General features: G+C 47.0%; 1 protein-coding gene across 9 annotated transcripts in view; it reads right to left on the bottom strand.

Moving 5' to 3' along the window:
- The window catches only part of ncoa1 (nuclear receptor coactivator 1), a 109312-nt gene that overhangs the window by 59111 nt on the left and 29635 nt on the right, over positions 1-20566 (bottom strand). For 5 of the 9 annotated variants that reach the window (XM_078229325.1, XM_078229324.1, XM_078229327.1 and 2 more), the window contains 2 exons: positions 20085-20251; positions 19026-19126 (listed from right to left, as the gene is read on the bottom strand). In XM_078229325.1, the coding sequence (XP_078085451.1) occupies positions 19026-19126; positions 20085-20251 (268 nt within the window). The remainder of the gene's footprint in view (positions 1-19025; positions 19127-20084; positions 20252-20566) is intronic. The other 4 variants (XM_078229330.1, XM_078229331.1, XM_078229332.1 and 1 more) reach the window with 2 other exon arrangements.

Here is a 20566-nt window from a genome sequence, read left to right as displayed (position 1 = left end):
GATATGGTTCCTATATTCAAGAAAGGGAAGAGGGATAGCCCAGGAAATTACCAACCGGTGAGTCTAATCTCAGTGGTTGGTAAATTGATGGAGAAGATCCTGAGGGACAGGATTTATGAACATTTAGAGAAGTTTAGTATGCTCAAAAGTAGTCACCACGGCTTTGTCAAAGGCAAATCGTGCCTTACGAGCCTGGTGGAGTTCTTTCAAAATGTGCCTAAACACATTGACGAAGGAAAAGCGGTAGATGTGGTTTACATGGACTTCAGCAAGGCATTCGATAAGGTCCCCCATGCAAGACTTCTCGAGAAAGTGAGAGGGCATGGGATCCAAGGGGCTGTTGCCTTGTGGATCCAGAACTGGCTTGCCTGCAGAAGGCAGAGAGTGGTTGTAGATGGGTCTTTTTCTGAATGGAGGTCGGTCACCAGTGGAGTGCCCCAAGGATCTGTTCTGGGACCCTTGCTGTTTGTCATTTTCATAAATGACCTGGATGAGGAAGTGGAGGGGTGGGTTGGTAAGTTTGCCGACGACACAAAGGTTGGTGGTGTTGTGGATACGTTGGAGAGATGTCAGAAGCTGCAGCGTGACATAGATAGGATGCAAGACTGGGACGAGAAGTGGCAGATGGACTTCAACCCGGAAAAATGTGTAGTGGTCCATTTTGGCAGGTCAAATGGGATGAAGGAGTATAATATCAAGGGTAAGACTCTTAGCAGTGTAGAGGATCAGAAGGACCTTGGGGTCCGAGTCCATAGGACTCTTAAATCGGCCTCGCAGGTGGAGGAGGTGGTTAAGAAGGCGTATGGTGTGCTGGCCTTCATCAATCGAAGGATTGAGTTTAGGAGTCGGGAGATAATGATGCAGCTTTATAAGACCCTAGTCAGACCCCACTTGGAGTACTGTGCTCAGTTCTGGTCGCCTCATTACAGGAGGGATGTGGAAATGATTGAAAGGGTGCAGAGAAGATTTACAAGGATGTTGCCTGGATTGGTTGGCATGCCTTATGAGGATAGGCTGAGGGAGCTCGGTCTTTTCTCCTTGGAGACAAAGGATGAGAGGCGACCTGATAGAGATGTACAAGATGTTGAGAGGTATAGATCGGGTGGATTCTCGGAGGCATTTTCCTAGGGCTGAAATGGCTGCTACGAGAGGACACAGGTTTAAGATGCTGGGGAGTAGGTACAGAGGAGATGTCAGGGGGAAGTTTTTCACTCAGAGGGTGTCGGGTGAGTGGAATCGGCTGCCGTCAATGGTGATGGAGGCAAACTTGATAGGGTATTTTAAGAGACTTCTGGATGAGTACATGGGACTTAATAGGATTGAGGGTTATAGGTAAGTCTATTTATAAGCCTAGGTAGGTAGGGACATGACCGGCGCAACTTGTGGGCCGAAGGGCCTGTTTGTGCTGTATCTTTTCTATGTTCTATATCAAAACGTGGAGAAAAGCTTATTGGATGCTGATTAGTAACAATTTGGTGAGAGATTTTGAATCGTGGAACACCAGTTACCAGACACTGAATTGTAAAACTTGTTTTGGGATTTATTGGTAATTTGTTACGGCTCTTCAGGGGGGTTTAAACTAATTTGTCAGGGGAGTGGGAAAAGGAGTTGTAGTCCAGAAGTTAGTGTTGAGGGTGGTGAGGTATTGGGGAAGGTATCAGGGTCAAGGGTGGGTACCGGTAGACAGGAAGGTGGGTTGAAGTGTGTCTACTTCAATGCAAGGAGCATCCGGAACAAGGTAGATGAACCTGGGGCGTGGATTGGTACTTGGGACTACGATGTTGTGGCCATTACGGAGACGCGGGTAGAACAAGGACAAGAATGGTTGTTGGACGTTCCGGGGTATAGATGTTTCACTAAGTGTAGGGAAGCTGGTAAAAGAGGTGGAGGAGTGGCATTGTTAATCAAGGATAGTTTAACGGCTGCGGAAAGGCACTTCGAGGGGGATCTGCACACTGAGGTAATATGGGCTGAAGTTAGAAATAGGAAAGGAGCGGTTACGTTGTTAGGAGTTTACTATAGGCCCCCAAACAGTAATAGAGATGTGGAGGAAGAAATTGCTTAGCAGATTATGGATATGTGTGGGGGTCACAGGGTAGTTGTCATGGGGGACTTTAACTTTCCAAATATTGATTGGAACCTTTGTAGATCAAATAGTTTGGATGGGGCAGTTTTTGTGCAGTGTGTGCAGGAGGGTTTCTTGACACAATATGTGGATAGGCCGACAAGAGGTGAGGCCACATTGGATTTGGTACTGGGAAATGAACCGGGCCAAGTGTTAGATTTGGTTGTGGGAGAGCACTTTGGAGATAGTGACCACAATTCGGTGTCTTTTGTTATTGCAATGGAGAGGGATAGGGCCGTACGGCAGGGCAAGGTTTACAATTGGGGGAGAGGTAATTATGATGCGATTAGGCAAGAATTAGGGGGCATAAGTTGGGAACAGAAACTGTCAGAGAAAGGAACTAATGAAAAGTGGAACTTTTTCAAGGAACAAATACTGGATGTCCTTGATAGGTATGTCCCTGTCAGGCAGGGAGGAAATGGCCGAGTGAGGGAACCATGGTTCACGAAAGAGGTGGAATGTCTTGTGAAAAGGAAGAGGGAAGCTTATGTAGGGATGAGGAAACAAGGTTCAGATGGCTCAATTGAGGGTTACAAGTTAGCAAGGAATGAGCTGAAAAAGGGGCTTAGGAGAGCTAGGAGGGGACACGAGAAGTCCTTGGCGGGTCAGATCAAGGAAAACCACAAGGCTTTTTACTCTTATGTGAGGAATAAAAGAATGACCAGGGTGAGGTTAGGGCCGGTCAAGGACAGTAGTGGGAACTTGTGTATGGAGTCAGTAGAGATAGGCGAGGCGATGAATGAATACTTTTCTTCAGTGTTCACCAAAGAGAGGGGCCATGTTTTTAAGGAAGAGAAGGTGTTACAGGCTAATAGGCTGGAGGAAATAGATGTTCGGAGGGAGGATGTCCTGGCAGTTTTGAATAAACTGAAGGTCGATAAGTCCCCTGGGCCTGATGAAATGTATCCTAGGATTCTTTGGGAGGCAAGGGATGAGATTGCAGAGCCTTTGGCGTTGATCTTTGGGTCCTCGCTGTCCACGGGGATGGTGCCAGAAGACTGGAGAATGGCGAATGTTGTTCCTCTGTTTAAGAAAGGGAATAGAAATGACCCTGGTAATTATAGACCGGTTAGTCTTACTTCGGTGGTTGGTAAATTGATGGAAAAGGTCCTTAGAGATGGGATTTACCACCATTTAGAAAGATGCGGATTAATCCGGGATAGTCAGCACGGATTTGTGAAGGGCAAGTCGTGCCTCACAAATTTGATAGAATTTTTTGAGTAGGTAACTAGGTGTGTTGATGAAGGTAGGGCAGTTGATGTCATATACATGGATTTTAGTAAGGCGTTTGATAAGGTCCCCCATGGTCGGCTTATGATGAAAGTGAGGAGGTGTGGGATAGAGGGAAAGTTGGCCGATTGGATAGGTAACTGGCTGTCTGATCGAAGACAGAGGGTGGTGGTGGATGGAAAATTTTCGGATTGGAGGCAGGTTGCTGGCGGAGTGCCGCAGGGATCAGTGCTTGGTCCTCTGCTCTTTGTGATTTTTATTAATGACTTAGAGGAGGGGGCTGAAGGGTGGATCAGTAAATTTGCTGATGACACCAAGATTGGTGGAGTAGTGGATGAGGTGGAGGGCTGTTGTAGGCTGCAAAGAGACATAGATAGGATGCAAAGCTGGGCTGAAAAATGGCAAATGGAGTTTAACCCTGATAAATGTGAGGTGATTCATTTTGGTAGGACTAATTTAAATGTGGATTACAGGGTCAAAGGTAGGGTTCTGAAGACTGTGGAGGAACAGAGAGATCTTGGGGTTCATATCCACAGATCTCTAAAGGTTGCCACTCAAGTGGATAGAGCTGTGAAGAAGGCCTATAGTGTGTTAGCTTTTATTAACAGGGGGTTGGAGTTTAAGAGCCGTGGGGTTATGCTGCAACTGTACAGGACCTTGGTGAGACCACATTTGGAATATTGTGTGCAGTTCTGGTCACCTCACTATAAGAAGGATGTGGAAGCGCTGGAAAGAATGCAGAGGAGATTTACCAGGATGCTGCCTGGTTTGGAGGGTAGGTCTGATGAGAAAAGGTTGAGGGAGCTAGGGCTGTTCTCTCTGGAGCGGAGGAGGCTGAGGGGAGACTTAATAGAGGTTTATAAAATGATGAAGCGGATAGATAGAGTGAACGTTCAAAGACTATTTCCTCGGGTGGATGGAGCTATTACAAGGGGGCATAACTATAGGGTTCGTGGTGGGAGATACAGGAAGGATCTCAGAGGTAGGTTCTTTACGCAGAGAGTGGTTGGGGTGTGGAATGGACTGCCTGCAGTGATAGTGGAGTCAGACACTTTAGGAACATTTAAGCGGTTATTGGATACGCACATGGAGCACACCAGGATGATAGGGAGTGGGATAGCTTGATCTTGGTTTCAGATAAAGCTCGGCACAACATCGTGGGCCGAAGGGCCTGTTCTGTGCTGTACTGTTCTATGTTCTATGGTGGGATCTGTGAATCCTTAACGAATAAGCACCCACTTATGTCAGAACTAACGAGGCACTGGACAAGAGAAGGGAATTACTACGTGGTATACTATACGGATTCGAATCCAAAATGGCAATCGAAATTGTGAAAATGTTCTTAAAGATGGAAGATGTGACTCTAACTGGTTTATAGAAAATAATCAAAAGTCAGTGCACTGAATTAGCAGATAAATTGGAAATAGGATTACCTTTCAGGGATAAGGAAATCTGAGATAACTAAATGCATAGCAATGCATTTAAATCTCCAAGAGGGCTTACCAAGCCTAATATTTCGAGAAGTAAGGAAAGTTTTAATTAGAAAGAGCCATACAAATAAAGAAGTTCGAGATGCAGGAAAGAGAAAGGGAGAGAGCTTTCCAACGGGAATGAGAGGAAAGAGAGAGGGAGTTTATAAGGGAGGTGGAGCAAGATGCAAGGGAAAAGAGAGAGAGAAAAATCCAATGTTGCACACAGGGAGCAGAAAATGAAAGGTTAGAACAGATGGTGGAGGAAAGTGGCTCTAGACGAGAAGCTAGTGGGGAGATGTTCAAATATGTACCAGCGCTCCCAAAATTCAATGAAAGGGATATCGCGATATTTTTTGTGCTCTTGAGAAAATAGTCAAATGGATGAAATGGCCAGAAGAAATTTGGACATTACTTTTACAAAGTAGATTGGAAGGTCGGTGGTTGGTAGATTTGCGGATAGCGATGAGGACCGTCAGAGGATACAGCAGGATTTTGATCAGTTGGAAACTTGGGCAGAGATATGGCAGATGGAGTTTATGCCAGACAAATGTGAGGTAATGCATTTTGGAAGGTGTAATACAGATAGAAAATATACAGTAAATGGCAGAACCCTTAAGAGTATTGATAGGCAAAGGGATCTGGGTGTATAGGTACACAGGTCACTGAACGTGGCAACGCAGGTGGAGAAGGTAGTCAAGAAGGCATACGGCATGCTTGCCTTCATCAGCCGGGGCATTGAGTTTAAAAATTGGCAAGTCATGTTGCAGCTTTATAGAACGTTAGTTAGGCTGCACTTGGAATATAGTGTTCAATTCTAGTCGCCACATTACCAGAAAGATGTGTGGAGGCTTTGGAGAGGGTACAGAAAAGATTTACCAGGATGTTGCCTGGTATGGAGGGCATTAGCTATGAAGAGAGGTTGGAGATACTTGGTTTGTTCTCACTAGAACGACGGAGGTTGAGGGGCGACCTGATAGAGGTCTACATGATTATGAGGGGCAAGGACAGAGTGGATAGTCAGAAGCTTTCTCCCAGGGTGGGAGAGTGAATTATTAGGGGCATTGAACAAAGAACATAGAAAATTACAGCACAGTAACAGGCCCTTCGGCCCTCCAAACCTGCACCAACCATACTGCCCGACTGAACTAAAACCCCCTACCCTTCCAGGGACCATGTCCATCTATTCCATCCTCTTCATGTACTTGTCCAGACGCCCCTTAAAAGTCACTATCGTATCTGCTTCCACTACCTCCCCCGGCAGCGAGTTCCAGGCACCCTCCCAAGTGATTTTCCAGCATTTTCTCTTTTGGTTTCAGATTCCAGCATCCGCAGTAATTTGCTTTTATCCAGGGATCCACCACATTCTATGTAAAAAACTTGTCTCGTACACCTTACACATAGGTTTAAGGTGCGAGGGGCAAGATTTAAAGGAGATGTACGAGGCAAGTTTTTTTACACAGAGGGTGTTGGGTGCCTGGAACTCACTGCTGGGGGAGGTAGTGGAAGCAGATACGATAGTGACTTTTAAGGGGCGTCTTGATAAATACATGAATAAGATGGGAATAGAGGGATACGGTCCCCAGAAGGGTAGGAGGTTTTAGTTCAGTCAGGCAGCATGGTCTGTGCAGGCTTGGAGGGACGAAGGGTCTGTGCTGTAATTTTCTTTGTTCTTTGTAGAGCAGCGAGGTGTATGCATGATTGTCAGGAGAGGTATCTGTAGGTTATGATGAAGTAAAGCTGTCCTGAGAATGGAAGGGACATTCGGAGGTTTAAGTTTTTCCATTGTACCTAAGTGGGACATATTAGGACAGTTTGTTGGAAATTAAATGGAAGTACAGTTGCAGTAGTGGGAAAGGAAGCACCAGAAAAGTAAATGGGTATTAAAACTGTAGCACTGGTACAGGTGAAACATGCTCTTTCAGTATCAATGAGAGAAGGGGAGAATTCTCAAGATAGTTCAAAGAATCTGAGTAAGGTGAAGGAAGTCAGCCAACTGGAGCTTCTGAATGTTTTGTTTCAAAGGGCGATACAATGCTTTTCCTTCCAAATTTAAATTTTGAGAGATATCGGAGCAGATCAATCATTGATGGTAGCTGATGGTAAAATTTCCTGGGATATGAATTGTATGAAGGAAAAAGTACTGGTAAGAGGTATTATTGGAAGGGATGAACCTGTTTCTTTATGTGAAGTTAATTTAAGAAGTAATTTTGTAAGTGGAATTGTTACAGTGGGAATTATTCCTAATTTACACATTGGAGGAATAGATTTCATTCTAGGTACTGATCTGGTTTGCAGAGACATAGAAATCATAGAAACCCTACAGTGCAGAAGGAGGCCATTCGGCCCATCGAGTCTGCACCAACCACAATCCCACCCAGGCCCTACCCCCACATATTTTCCCCGCTAATCCCTCTAACCTACACATCCCAGGACTCTAAGGGGCAATTGTTTAACCTGGCCAATCAACCTAACCTGCACATCTTTGGACTGTGGGAGGAAACCGGAGCACCCGGAGGAAATCCACGCAGACACGAGGAGAATGTGCAAACTCCACACAGACAGTGACCCGAGCCGGGAATCGAACCCGGGACCCTGGAGCTGTGAAGCAGCAGTGCTAACCACTGTGCTGCCGTGCCGCCCATGCCGAGACAGTAATGTGGTGACCACTGGGATGCAAAAGGCAATTGATCATGATGATCTTAATAAACATTTTAAAAATGAGAAACCTATTGCAAATGACAAGCATTTGAAGGAAAACCTGACCAACATCGAAAATCAACTTCCACGTGCGAAAGAGGAGTTTACAAATGAAAAAAAGAGAACTGATAAGAACCATTGAGTATCAGTCAGGAAAAGTGAAACATTTGACTGAGGGTTTGAAGCATCTGAAGGATAAACTTGAAAAAGCAAATTTAGCAAAGGTTGATCTTCAGTTAAAACTTGGTGAACTGTAAAGATTAGAATTATTTATGAAGGATGTGGAGGCTTTGGAGAGGGTACAGAAAAGATTTACCAGGATGTTGCCTGGTATGGAGGGCATTAGCTATGAGGAGAGGTTGGAGAAACTTGGTTTGTTCTCACTGGAGCGATGGAGGTTGAGGGGAGACCTGATAGAAGTCTACAAGATTATGAGAGGCATGGACAGAGTGGATAGTCAGAAGCTTTTTCCCAGGGTGGAAGAGTCAATTACTAGGGGGCACAGGTTTAAGGTGCGAGAGGCAAGGTTTAAAAGAGATGTACGAGGCAGATTTTTTACACAGAGTGGTAGGTGCCTGGAACTCGTTGCCGGGGGAGGTAGTGGAAGCGGATACAGTAGTGACTTTTAAGGGGCATCTTGACAAGTACATGAATAGGATGGGAATAGGGGGATATGGTCCCCAGAAGGGTAGGGGTTTTAGTTCAGTCGGGCAGCATGGTCGGTGCAGGCTTGGAGGGCCTGTTCCTGTGCTGTAATTTTCTTTGTTCTTTATTGTGTGAAATGTCTTGAACATTAGAATCTGGTAAATCAGAATAATTGGTTGATGCAGAATTAACAAAACTGATGAAGTTCAAACAATTAATTGAGAGAACAATGAGATTATTGAACTTCAAAACAAAACGGATGAAATGGAGATGGAGTGGTATGGTATGGAGAGTCGCAATTTGAAAGCTGGTCCTGTGAAAAAACCCATCGTTGCATACTGATCAAGTTGAGCAAATAACTGATCCGAGTAATATTCCTGATGTATCCAAGTCAGTAACAGACAATAAGAAAACAACTGAAGTATCTACAAAATTGGAACTGAGAATTATCAATCAGAAATGCTAACATTGCAAAATAATCTTTCTGAGTAAGTGACCAAAGTCTCTGATGTAACATTGTTTGTCGGTGATACAACACAAGATGTAACATGTGGAAGAAAGGCAACTGAACAGTTTGTCAAAGACAACTCGAAATCCACTGAGAACTGGACTGAGATAGTTCATGATGTGGAGATGCCGGCGTTGGACTGGGGTAAACACAGTAAGAAGTTTAACAACACCAGGTTAAAGTCCAACAGGTTTATTTGGTAGCAAAAGCCACACAAGCTTTCGGAGCTCTAAGCCCCTTCTTCAGGTGAGTGGGAATTCTGTTCACAAACAGAGCTTATAAAGACACAGACTCAAATTACATGAATAATGGTTGGAATGCGAATACTTACAACTAATCAAGTCTTTAAGAAACAAAACAATGGGAGTGGAGAGAGCATCAAGACAGGCTAAAAAGATGTGTATTGTCTCCAGACAAGACAGCCAGTGAAACTCTGCAGGTCCACGCAACTGTGGGAGTTACAAATAGTGTGACATGAACCCAATATCCCGGTTGAGGCCATCCTCGTGTGTGCGGAACTTGGCTATCAGTTTCTGCTCAGTGACTCTGCGCTGTCGTGTGTCGCGAAGGCCGCCTTGGAGAACGCTTACCCGAATATCAGAGGCCGAATGCCCGTGACCGCTGAAGTGCTCCCCAACAGGAAGAGAACAGTCTTGCCTGGTGATTGTCGAGCGGTGTTCATTCATCCGTTGTCGCAGCGTCTGCATAGTTTCCCCAATGTACCATGCCTCGGGACATCCTTTCTTGCAGCGTATCAGGTAGACAACGTTGGCCGAATTGCAAGAGTATGTACCGTGTACCTGGTGTTCTCACGTGAGATGATGGCATCTGCGTCGATGATCCGGCACGTCTTGCAGAGGTTGCTGTGGCAGGGTTGTGTGGTGTCATGGTCACTGTTCTCCTGAAGGCTGGGTAGTTTGCTGTGGACAATGGTCTGTTTGAGGTTGTGCGGTTGTTTGAAGGCAAGAAGTGGGGGTGTGGGGATGGCCTTGGCGAGATGTTCGTCTTCATCAATGACATGTTGAAGGCTCCGGAGGAGATGCCGTAGCTTCTCCGCTCCGGGGAAGTACTGGACAACGAAGGGTACTCTGTCCACTGTGTCCCGTGTTTGTCTTCTGAGGAGGTCGGTGCGGTTTTTCGCTGTGGCGCGTTGGAACTGTTGATCAATGAGTCTAGCGCCATATCCTGTTCATATGAGGGCATCTTTCAGCGTCTGGAGGTGTCTGTTGCGATCCTCCTCATCCGAGCAGATCCTGTGTATACGGAGGGCTTGTCCGTAGGGGATGGCTTCTTTAACGTGTTTAGGGTGGAAGCTGGAGAAGTGGAGCATCGTGAGGTTATCCGTGGGCTTGCGGTACAGTGAGGTGCTGAGGTGACCGTCCTTAATGGAGATGCGTGTGTCCAAGAATGCAACCGATTCCAGAGAGTAGTCTATGGTGAGCCTGATGGTGGGATGGAACTTGTTGATGTCATCATAGAGTTGTTTCAGTGATTGTTCACCATGAGTCCAAAGGAAGAAAATGTCATCGATGTATCTAGTGTATAGCATCGGTTGAAGGTCCCGTGCGGTGAAGAAGTCTTGTTCGAACCTGTGCATGAAGATGTTGGCATATTGAGGTGCGAATTTGGTCCCCATGGCTGTTCCGTGCGTCTGGATGAAGAACTGGTTGTTGGAGGTGAAGATATTGTGGTCCAGGATGAAGCGGATGAGATGTAAAATTGCATCTGGAAACTGGCAGTTGTTGGCGCTGAGCACTGAGGCCGTTGCAGCAATGCCATCGTCATGGGGGATGCTGGTGTAGAGTGCCGAGGCATCCATTGTGACGAGGAGCGCTCCTGGTTCAACTGCTCCATGTGTGCCGAGTTTCTGTAGGAAGTCCTTCGTGTCGCGACAAAAGCTGGGGGTTCTTTGTACAATGGGTTTCAGGATGCCCTCGACATAGCCGGAGAGGTTCTCGCACAGGGTCCCATTGCCCGATACGATGGGACGGCCGGGTGTGTTTGCCTTGTGTATCTTCGGGAGGCAGTAGAGATCTCCAACGCGGGGAGTATGTGGGATGAGAGCACGGAGGGTGTTCTGAAGGTCCGGATCAAAGGTCTTGATCAGAGTGTTGAGTTGACGGGTGTGTTCTTTGGTCGGATCTGCAGGTAACTGTCTGTAGTGTTCCTCGTTGTTGAGTTGTCGGTACACTTCTTTGCAGTAATCCGTTCTGTTCAGTATGACGATGGCCCCTCCTTTGTCTGCTGGTTTGATGACAATGTTGCGGTTGGTCTTGAGAGCGTGGATGGCGTTACGTTGTGCTTGGGTGATGTTCGGGGCTGTCTTGTGAGTGCGGCTGATGAATTTGGTGTTGACGCACCTCCTGACGGCTTGGGCAAGCCGTCAGGAGGTGCGTCAACACCAAATTCATCAGCCACACTCACAAGACAGCCCCGAACATCACCCAAGCACAACGCAACGCCATCCACGCTCTCAAGACCAACCGCAACATTGTCATCAAACCAGCAGACAAAGGAGGGGCCATCGTCATACTGAACAGAACGGATTACTGCAAAGAAGTGTACCGACAACTCAACAACGAGGAACACTACAGACAGTTACCTGCAGATCCGACCAAAGAACACACCCGTCAACTCAACACTCTGATCAAGACCTTTGATCCGGACCTTCAGAACACCCTCCGTGCTCTCATCCCACGTACTCCCCGCGTTGGAGATCTCTACTGCCTCCCGAAGATACACAAGGCAAACACACCCGGCCGTCCCATCGTATCGGGCAATGGGACCCTGTGCGAGAACCTCTCCGGCTATGTCGAGGGCATCCTGAAACCCATTGTACAAAGAACCCCCAGCTTTTGTCGCGACACGAAGGACTTCCTACAGAAACTCGGCACACATGGAGCAGTTGAACCAGGAGCGCTCCTCGTCACAATGGATGCCTCGGCACTCTACACCAGCATCCCCCATGACGATGGCATTGCTGCAACGGCCTCAGTGCTCAGCGCCAACAACTGCCAGTTTCCAGATGCAATTTTACATCTCATCCGCTTCATCCTGGACCACAATATCTTCACCTTCAACAACCAGTTCTTCATCCAGACGCACGGAACAGCCATGGGGACCACATTCGCACCTCAATATGCCAACATCTTCATGCACAGGTTCGAACAAGACTTCTTCACCGCACGGGACCTTCAACCGATGCTATACACTAGATACATCGATGACATAGAACATAGAACATAGAACAGTACAGCACAGAACAGGCCCTTCAGCCCACGATGTTGTGCCGAGCTTTATCTGAAACCAAGATCAAGCTATCCCACTCCCTATCATCCTGGTGTGCTCCATGTGCCTATCCAATAACCGCTTAAATGTTTCTGAAGTGTCTGACTCCACTATCACTGCAGGCAGTCCATTCCACACCCCAACCACTCTCTGCGTAAAGAACCTACCTCTGATATCCGTCCTGTATCTCCCACCACGAACCCTATAGTTATGCCCCCTTGTAATAGCGCCATCCACCCGAGGAAATAGTCTTTGAACGTTCACTCTATCTATCCCCTTCATCATTTTATACACCTCTATTAAGTCTCCCCTCAGCCTCCTCCGCTCCAGAAAGAACAGCCCTAGCTCCCTCAACCTTTCCTCATATGACCTACCCTCCAAACCAGGCAGCATCCTGGTAAATCTCCTCTGCACTCTTTCCAGCGCTTCCACATCCTTCTTATAGTGAGGTGACCAGAACTGCACACAATATTCCAAATGTGGTCTCACCAAGGTCCTGTACAGTTGCACCATAACCCCACGGCTCTTAAACTCCAACCCCCTGTTAATAAAAGCGAACACACTATAGGCCTTCTTCACAGCTCTATCCACTTGACTGGCAACCTTTAGAGATCTGTGGATATGGACCCCAAGATCTCTCTGTTCCTCCACAGTCTTCAGAACCCTACCTTTGACCCTGTAATCCACATTTAAATTTGTCCTACCAAAATGAATCACCTCACATTTATCAGGGTTAAACTCCATTTGCCATTTTTCAGCCCAGCTTTGCATCCTATCTATGTCTCTTTGCAGCCTACAACAGCCCTCCACCTCATCCACTACTCCACCAATCTTGGTGTCATCAGCAAATTTACTGATCCACCCTTCAGCCCCCTCCTCTAAGTCATTAATAAAAATCACAAAGAGCAGAGGACCAAGCACTGATCCCTGCGGCACACCGCTAGCAACCTGCCTCCAATCCGAAAATTTTCCATCGACCACCACCCTCTGTCTTCGGTCAGACAGCCAGTTACCTATCCAATCGGCCAACTTTCCCTCTATCCCACACCTTCTCACTTTCATCATAAGCCGACCATGGGGGACCTTATCAAACGCCTTACTAAAATCCATGTATATGACATCAACTGCCCTACCTTCATCAACACACTTAGTTACCTCCTCAAAAAATTCTATCAAATTTGTGAGGCACGACTTGCCCTTCACGAATCCGTGCTGACTATCTCGGATTAATCCGCATCTTTCTAAATGGTCGTAAATCCCATCCCTAAGGACCCTTTCCATCAATTTACCAACCACCGAAGTAAGACTAACCGGTCTATAATTACCAGGGTCATTTCTATTCCCTTTCTTAAACAGAGGAACAACATTCGCCACTCTCCAGTCCTCTGGCACCATCCCCGTGGACAGCGAGGACCCAAAGATCAACGCCAAAGGCTCTGCAATCTCATCCCTTGCCTCCCACAGAATCCTAGGATACATTTCATCAGGCCCAGGGGACTTATCGACCTTCAGTTTATTCAAAACTGCCAAGACATCCTCCCTCCGAACATCTATTTCCTCCAGCCTATTAGCCTGTAACACCTTCTCTTCCTCAAAAACATGGCCCCTCTCCTTGGTGAACACTGAAGAAAAGTATTCATTCATCACCTCGCCTATCTCTACTGACTCCATACACAAGTTCCCACTACTGTCCTTGACCGGCCCTAACCTCATCCTGGTCATTCTTTTATTCCTCACATAAGAGTAAAAAGCCTTGGGGTTTTCCTTGATCCGACCCGCCAAGGACTTCTCATGTCCCCTCCTAGCTCTCCTAAGGCCCTTTTTCAGCTCATTCCTTGCTAATTTGTAACCCTCAATCGAGCCATCTGAACCTTGTTTCCTCATCCCTACATAAGCTTCCCTCTTCCTTTTTGCAAGACATTCCACCTCTTTTGTGAACCATGGTTCCCTCACTCGGCCATTTCCTCCCTGCCTGACAGGAACATACCTATCAAGGACATCCAGTATTTGTTCCTTGAAAAAGTTCCACTTTTCATTAGTTCCTTTCTCTGACAGTTTCTGTTCCCAACTTATGCCCCCTAATTCTTGCCTAATCGCATCATAATTACCCCTCCCCCAATTGTAAACCTTGCCCTGCCGTATGGCCCTATCCCTTTCCATTGCAATAACAAAAGACACCGAATTGTGGTCACTATCTCCAAATTGCTCTCCCACAACCAAATCTAACACTTGGCCCGGTTCATTTCCCAGTACCAAATCCAATGTGGCCTCACCTCTAGTCGGCCCATCCACATATTGTGTCAGGAAACCCTCCCGCACACACTGCACAAAAACTGCCCCATCCAAACTATTTGACCTACAAAGGTTCCAATCAATATTTGGAAAGTTAAAGTCCCCCATGACAACTACCCTGTGACCCCCACACATATCCATAATCTGCTTAGCAATTTCTTCCTCCACATCTCTATTACTATTTGGGGGCCTATAGTAAACTCCTAGCAATGTGACCGCTCCTTTCCTATTTCTAACTTCAGCCCATATTACCTCAGTGTGCAGATCCCCCACGAAGTGCCTTTCCGCAGCCGTTAAACTATCCTTGATTAACAATGCCACTCCTCCACCTCTTTTACCAGCTTCCCTACACTTAGTGAAACATCTATACCCCGGAACGTCCAACAACCATTCCTGTCCTTGTTCTACCCACATCTCCGTAATGGCCACAACATCGTAGTCCCAAGTACCAATCCACGCCCCAAGTTCATCTACCTTGTTCCGGATGCTCCTTGCATTGAAGTAGACACACTTCAACCCACCTTCCTGTCTACCAGTACCCACCCTTGACCCTGATACCTTCCCCAATACCTCACCACCCTCACTGACTTCCGGACTACAACTCCCTTTCCCACTCCCCTGACAAATTAGTTTAAACCCCCCTGAAGAGCCGTAACAAATTTCCCTCCGAGGATATTGGTGCCCCTCTGGTTCAGGTGCACCCCGTCCTGTTTGTACAGGTCCCACCTTCCCCAGAACGTGTTCCAATTATCCACGTATCTGAAACCCTCCCTCCTACACCATCCCTGCAACCACATATTTAACTGCACTCTCTCCCTGTTCCTCAACTCGCTATCACGTGGTACCGGCAACGTACCAGAGATGACCACATGTTTCGTCTTGGCTCTCAGCTTCCAGCCCAGCTCCAGAAATTCCTGCTTTAAATCCCCGTCCCTTCTCTTACCTATGTCATTGGTACCAATGTGCACCACGACTTGTGACTGTTTCCCCTCCCCCTTCAGAATCTGGAAAACACGGTCTGAGACATCACGGACCTTGGCATCCGGTAGGCAACATACCATCCGTGAGTCTCTTTTGCTGCCACAGAACCTCCTATCTATCCCTCTAACTAACGAGTCCCCAATAACTATCGCCCTCCCGCTCTCCCCCTTTCCCTCCCGAGCCACAGAGACGGACACAGTGCTGGAGATCCTCTCACTGCGGCTCCCCACTGGTATGTCATCCCCCTCAACCGTATCCAAAGCGGAATACTTGTTGCTAAGGGGAACGACCACCGGGGATCCCTGCACGGACTGCTTCCTCCCAGCCCCTCTCACCGTCACCCATCTGTTTTCAATCCTCGGAGTAACTGTATTCCTAAAGCTTGTGTCTATGGCCATCTCTGCGTCCCTGATGATCCTAAGTTCATCCAACTCCAGCTCCAGTTCCCTAACACGGTTTTGGAGGAGCTGCAGATGGGTGCACTTCCCACAGGTGTAATCAGTAGGGACACTGTCGTCGTCCCTCACCTCAAACATAGTGCAAGAGGAACATTGCACTGCCTGCACACCCATCCCCTCTAGATACCTTGCCAGTACCAGGTAGAAAGTGCAAAAATGAATTCAACTCACCCCTACTCGCCCTTTCAGCCTAAGCCCTGTGAGCCAAAGTCTTATAGCTCACACTCTGCTTCCCACACACTCCACTGCCCGCTCCCGACGCTGCCCGCTGTATACTGCAGCCTACCTTTTATACTTCACGCGCTTAAAAAACCCTTCCCAGACTCCTTTGCTGCCCACTTCTAGTTTTCACTTTAAACTTGAAAAACTGCTGTTAAAGTAAAGGCCAAAAAAATACACACACTAGCTGACTAATTAAATAAATAAACAATTCAATTAATCGCTCACCAGCACTGCTGCCTTCAATCACCCCTCTCAGCTTGCTCCAGTGGATCAATGAGGGGGAAGCTCCCAGGTAACTGACTTTTAAAGTTAAAATAAAAACCCTTCCCAGACTCCTTTGCTGCCCACTTCTAGTTTTCACTTTAAACTTTTCTTCCTTTGGACTCATGGTGAACAATCACTGAAACAACTCTATGATGACATCAACAAGTTCCATCCCACCATCAGACTCACCATAGACTACTCTCTGGAATCGGTTGCATTCTTGGACACACGCATCTCCATTAAGGACGGTCACCTCAGCACCTCACTGTACCGCAAGCCCACGGATAACCTCACGATGCTCCACTTCTCCAGCTTCCACCCTAAACACGTTAAAGAAGCCATCCCCTACGGACAAGCCCTCCGTATACACAGGATCTGCTCGGATGAGGAGGATCGCAACAGACACCTCCAGACGCTGAAAGATGCCCTCATAAGAACAGGATATGGCGCTAGACTCATTGATCAACAGTTCCAACGCGCCACAGTGAAAAACCGCACCGACCTCCTCAGAAGACAAACACGGGACACAGTGGACAGAGTACCCTTCGTTGTCCAGTACTTCCCCGGAGCGGAGAAGCTACGGCATCTCCTCCGGAGCCTTCAACATGTCATTGATGAAGACGAACATCTCGCCAAGGCCATCCCCACACCCCCACTTCTTGCCTTCAAACAACCGCACAACCTCAAACAGACCATTGTCCACAGCAAACTACCCAGCCTTCAGGAGAACAGTGACCATGACACCACACAACCCTGCCACAGCAACCTCTGCAAGACGTGCCGGATCATCGACACAGATGCCATCATCTCACGTGAGAACACCATCCACCAGGTACACGGTACATACTCTTGCAATTCGGCCAACGTTGTCTACCTGATACGCTGCAAGAAAGGATGTCCCGAGGCATGGTACATTGGGGAAACTATGCAGACGCTGCGACAACGGATGAATGAACACCGCTCGACAATCACCAGGCAAGACTGTTCTCTTCCTGTTGGGGAGCACTTCAGCGGTCACGGGCATTCGGCCTCTGATATTCGGGTAAGCGTTCTCCAAGGCGGCCTTCGCGACACACGACAGCGCAGAGTCGCTGAGCAGAAACTGATAGCCAAGTTCCGCACACACGAGGACGGCCTCAACCGGGATATTGGGTTCATGTCACACTATTTGTAACTCCCACAGTTGCGTGGACCTGCAGAGTTTCACTGGCTGTCTTGTCTGGAGACAATACACATCTTTTTAGCCTGTCTTGATGCGCTCTCCACTCACATTGTTTCGTTTCTTAAAGACTTGATTAGTTGTAAGTATTCGCATTCCAACCATTATTCGTGTAAATTGAGTCTGTGTCTTTATAAGCTCTGTCTGTGAACAGAATTCCCACTCACCTGAAGAAGGGGCTTAGAGCTCCGAAAGCTTGTGTGGCTTTTGCTACCAAATAAACCTGTTGGACTTTAACCTGGTATTGTTAAACTTCTTACTCTGAGATAGTTCAGACATTGAACAAAAAAGTTGAAAGATTAGAACGAATTGTGAAACTTCAGATAGAGGACGTGACATGTCTGAAACACAACTGAAAAGAACTCACTTGAAATGGGACTGGGAATAACAGAAAGATCACAAAAAGTTCAAAGAACAAAGCAAGAATATGTTACTATTCTGAGTGAATAGAGAAAGCATCTTAACAATATTCTTGAAACAGCAAAGAGAGATTTTGATGAGAGAAATGTAATGCACAAAAATGACATTTTGACGGTGTTACATCAAAATGCAAATTTACCACACGTGAATTTGGAAAGTGGGCTTGAGAGTGATGAAAGGGACTGTAGACTTAAATGAAATATTCTTTCCTGAGTTACAAACTGGAAATCAAAAGAAAAAGAAACTTCAGTATGATAAGGTTACCATGTTTTCATTCTGATGATGCTGTTGTTTAAAGGATATTTATTATTGTCACAAGTAGGTTTACCTTAACAGTGCAATGAAATTACTTGAAATTCCTCTAGTGGCCACACTCCGGCGCCTGTCCGGGTACATTGAGGGAGAATTTAACATGGCCAATGCACCTAACCAGCACATTCTTTGGACTGTGGGAGGAAACCGGAACACCTGAAAGAAACCCACGCAGACGCGGGGAGAACGTGCAGACTCCACACAGACAGTGACCCAAGCTAGGAATCGAAGCTGGGTCCCTGGCGCTGTAAAGCAGAGCGCTAACCACTGTGCCACCGTGCCGCCCCTGTTGACGATACTGCCTTTGTTTTTGTTCATTCATTGTAATCATTTTTTGAGCTCGGGTTCCATTCTGGGAGCCAGCCGCCTGTCCAGTTATAACTCCAACTGGGATCGCAACACTATTTACTCACTCCCATCCCCATTCCAAACCCTTCAGTAGGCAGGAGGTCACACCCCACTGCTGCCCACATGCACAACCCACCCAGACACCAGAGGCCCCACCCCAAAGCCTTCAGTATGCAGGAACACACATGCACATGCACACACACCCACACACCTCCACCACAAACCCTTCAGTACAAGCAACAGCGAGCAGCCCCTGACCGACACCCAGTCCACCTCTCCCCATTCCAAAGCCTTAAGCATGTAGGAACATTGGGACCTGACCCACAAATACACAACTGTTTATCCCCACAACCCAATAAATGCTGTTTTCCCAAACCTACGTCACCATTGTCTGGACTCCCATCCCAGCATTCCTGAAACTATCCCATCCTGCAGTCACAGCCCTGATATAATATCAATCCAGTGAAGTCTGGGATCTGTAATATATGGTGATTTACCAGGGGTAGTGTGAATCCCTTTATATATGTCAATAATCTGCCCATACCTCTAGGAGAAGAGGTCCTAGAGAGTCCTTTTCAATGAGAGATTGACTGCTGGATGAAATGTCAGACTTCTGAACCTCATCTTCTGCTTGCGCTGCCTTCGCTGTGTGAGGAAATAATGTTGTTAATAAATGAGGAAAGACTCACTGCAGTGTCTGGGGCAGAGAGTCTCCTGAAAAGGCTGCACAGTAGCCCCACAAACATGCGCGCATACACGCACTCGCGCGCACACGTACACACGCATCCTCCTCTCTTGCGCACATACACAGGTGTTCCACAGCATCTATGTTTCTCACACACATGGTGCTTGGCCTCTCTCTCTCACACACGCACATACACACACAGCCTCTCTGTCACACACGTGTACATGGTATTGTTCTCTCTCACACACCAAGAAGGAGGATTCTGGTTGCTGCTGTTCCTGGGAAAGAAGTATTTCACAAGAAAAGGTAATCAAGCAGTTTTAAAGCAGCTGGAAACCTCTGGAACCGGCTGGATTGTTTACAAAAGGGTTTATGACTTTGAAAAATAAACATCCCTGGAAAAAGTGTTTAAAAGCTGGTTTTGGTTTTGCTTTGGAGGAAAAAGGATCAGCAGCTTGGCAAAGAACAGCACAGTCCAGAACCAGTCCACCGCCAGAAGTGAATAGAAGCTGCTCTACATGCTGGAATTAAGTATCTGCAAGCTGTGCAAAAGTCACCGATTGTTTCACATACCAGTGCTGAGACACTAACCGTATAACCCAGACGAACTCCACTATCTATCCTTTTCCCTTAAACCACTGACTTTTAACCTTTGACAGAAATCATTTACTTTTTTCTGGTGTGTGTACATGAGCTGAGAGAGTTAGCAAGAGGCGTTATTATACTTTCATTGTTAATAAGCTTTCCTTTTCTTCTCTCTCTCTTACACACACAGCCTCTCACTCTCTCCCACGACAAGCCCTCTCTCTTATACACATGCACAATATACAGCCTCTCTGACACACACACGACGCACACTGCCTCTCTGACACATGCACACGCACACACAGAGTAATGGCCCCACATGCACAGTTTTACCTCGTTCCATTCTTTTGATGAACTGAATCTGCTGGACAGTTTTGCGGAGGATTCTGCATTTGTCAGGTTTCTCACTCAGACTGTCAATGTGACTGAGATTGGCGGACAATAACTCTGCCAGATCCTCAATGTATCGGCTCTCCTGTTCCCGCCGCCGTTTGTCTGCACTGTAGAGAGTGAATCATCAGCCTTTGCCAGTCACAAACCTTGCACCTCATGAACACATAATCAAGTACCTTCCCTACTGCCCTGAATTATCTACAGTTATGGGTACAGTTACAGACGGGCACCGTATCTGGTGTATGGCTGAGACAGGCACCATCCAATGCCAATGGCCAAACTGACCTCTCCCCACCCCATCCAAAGGCAGTCAGCTCTCCATGAGCTGCTGATGTTCTTGTTCAGGTCAGTGAAGCCAGTACTGATCAGGGCTGTAGATTGGAAACATTTTCGTCATAATAATCTGTTCCATCTCTTCATAA

The sequence above is a fragment of the Mustelus asterias genome, chromosome 15 (assembly GCF_964213995.1).
Source record: "Mustelus asterias chromosome 15, sMusAst1.hap1.1, whole genome shotgun sequence".
In the NCBI taxonomy this organism is placed as follows: domain Eukaryota; kingdom Metazoa; phylum Chordata; class Chondrichthyes; order Carcharhiniformes; family Triakidae; genus Mustelus; species Mustelus asterias.
The sequence above is the reverse complement of the archived record's forward strand: the minus strand, read 5'-3'. Positions and strand labels throughout refer to the sequence as shown.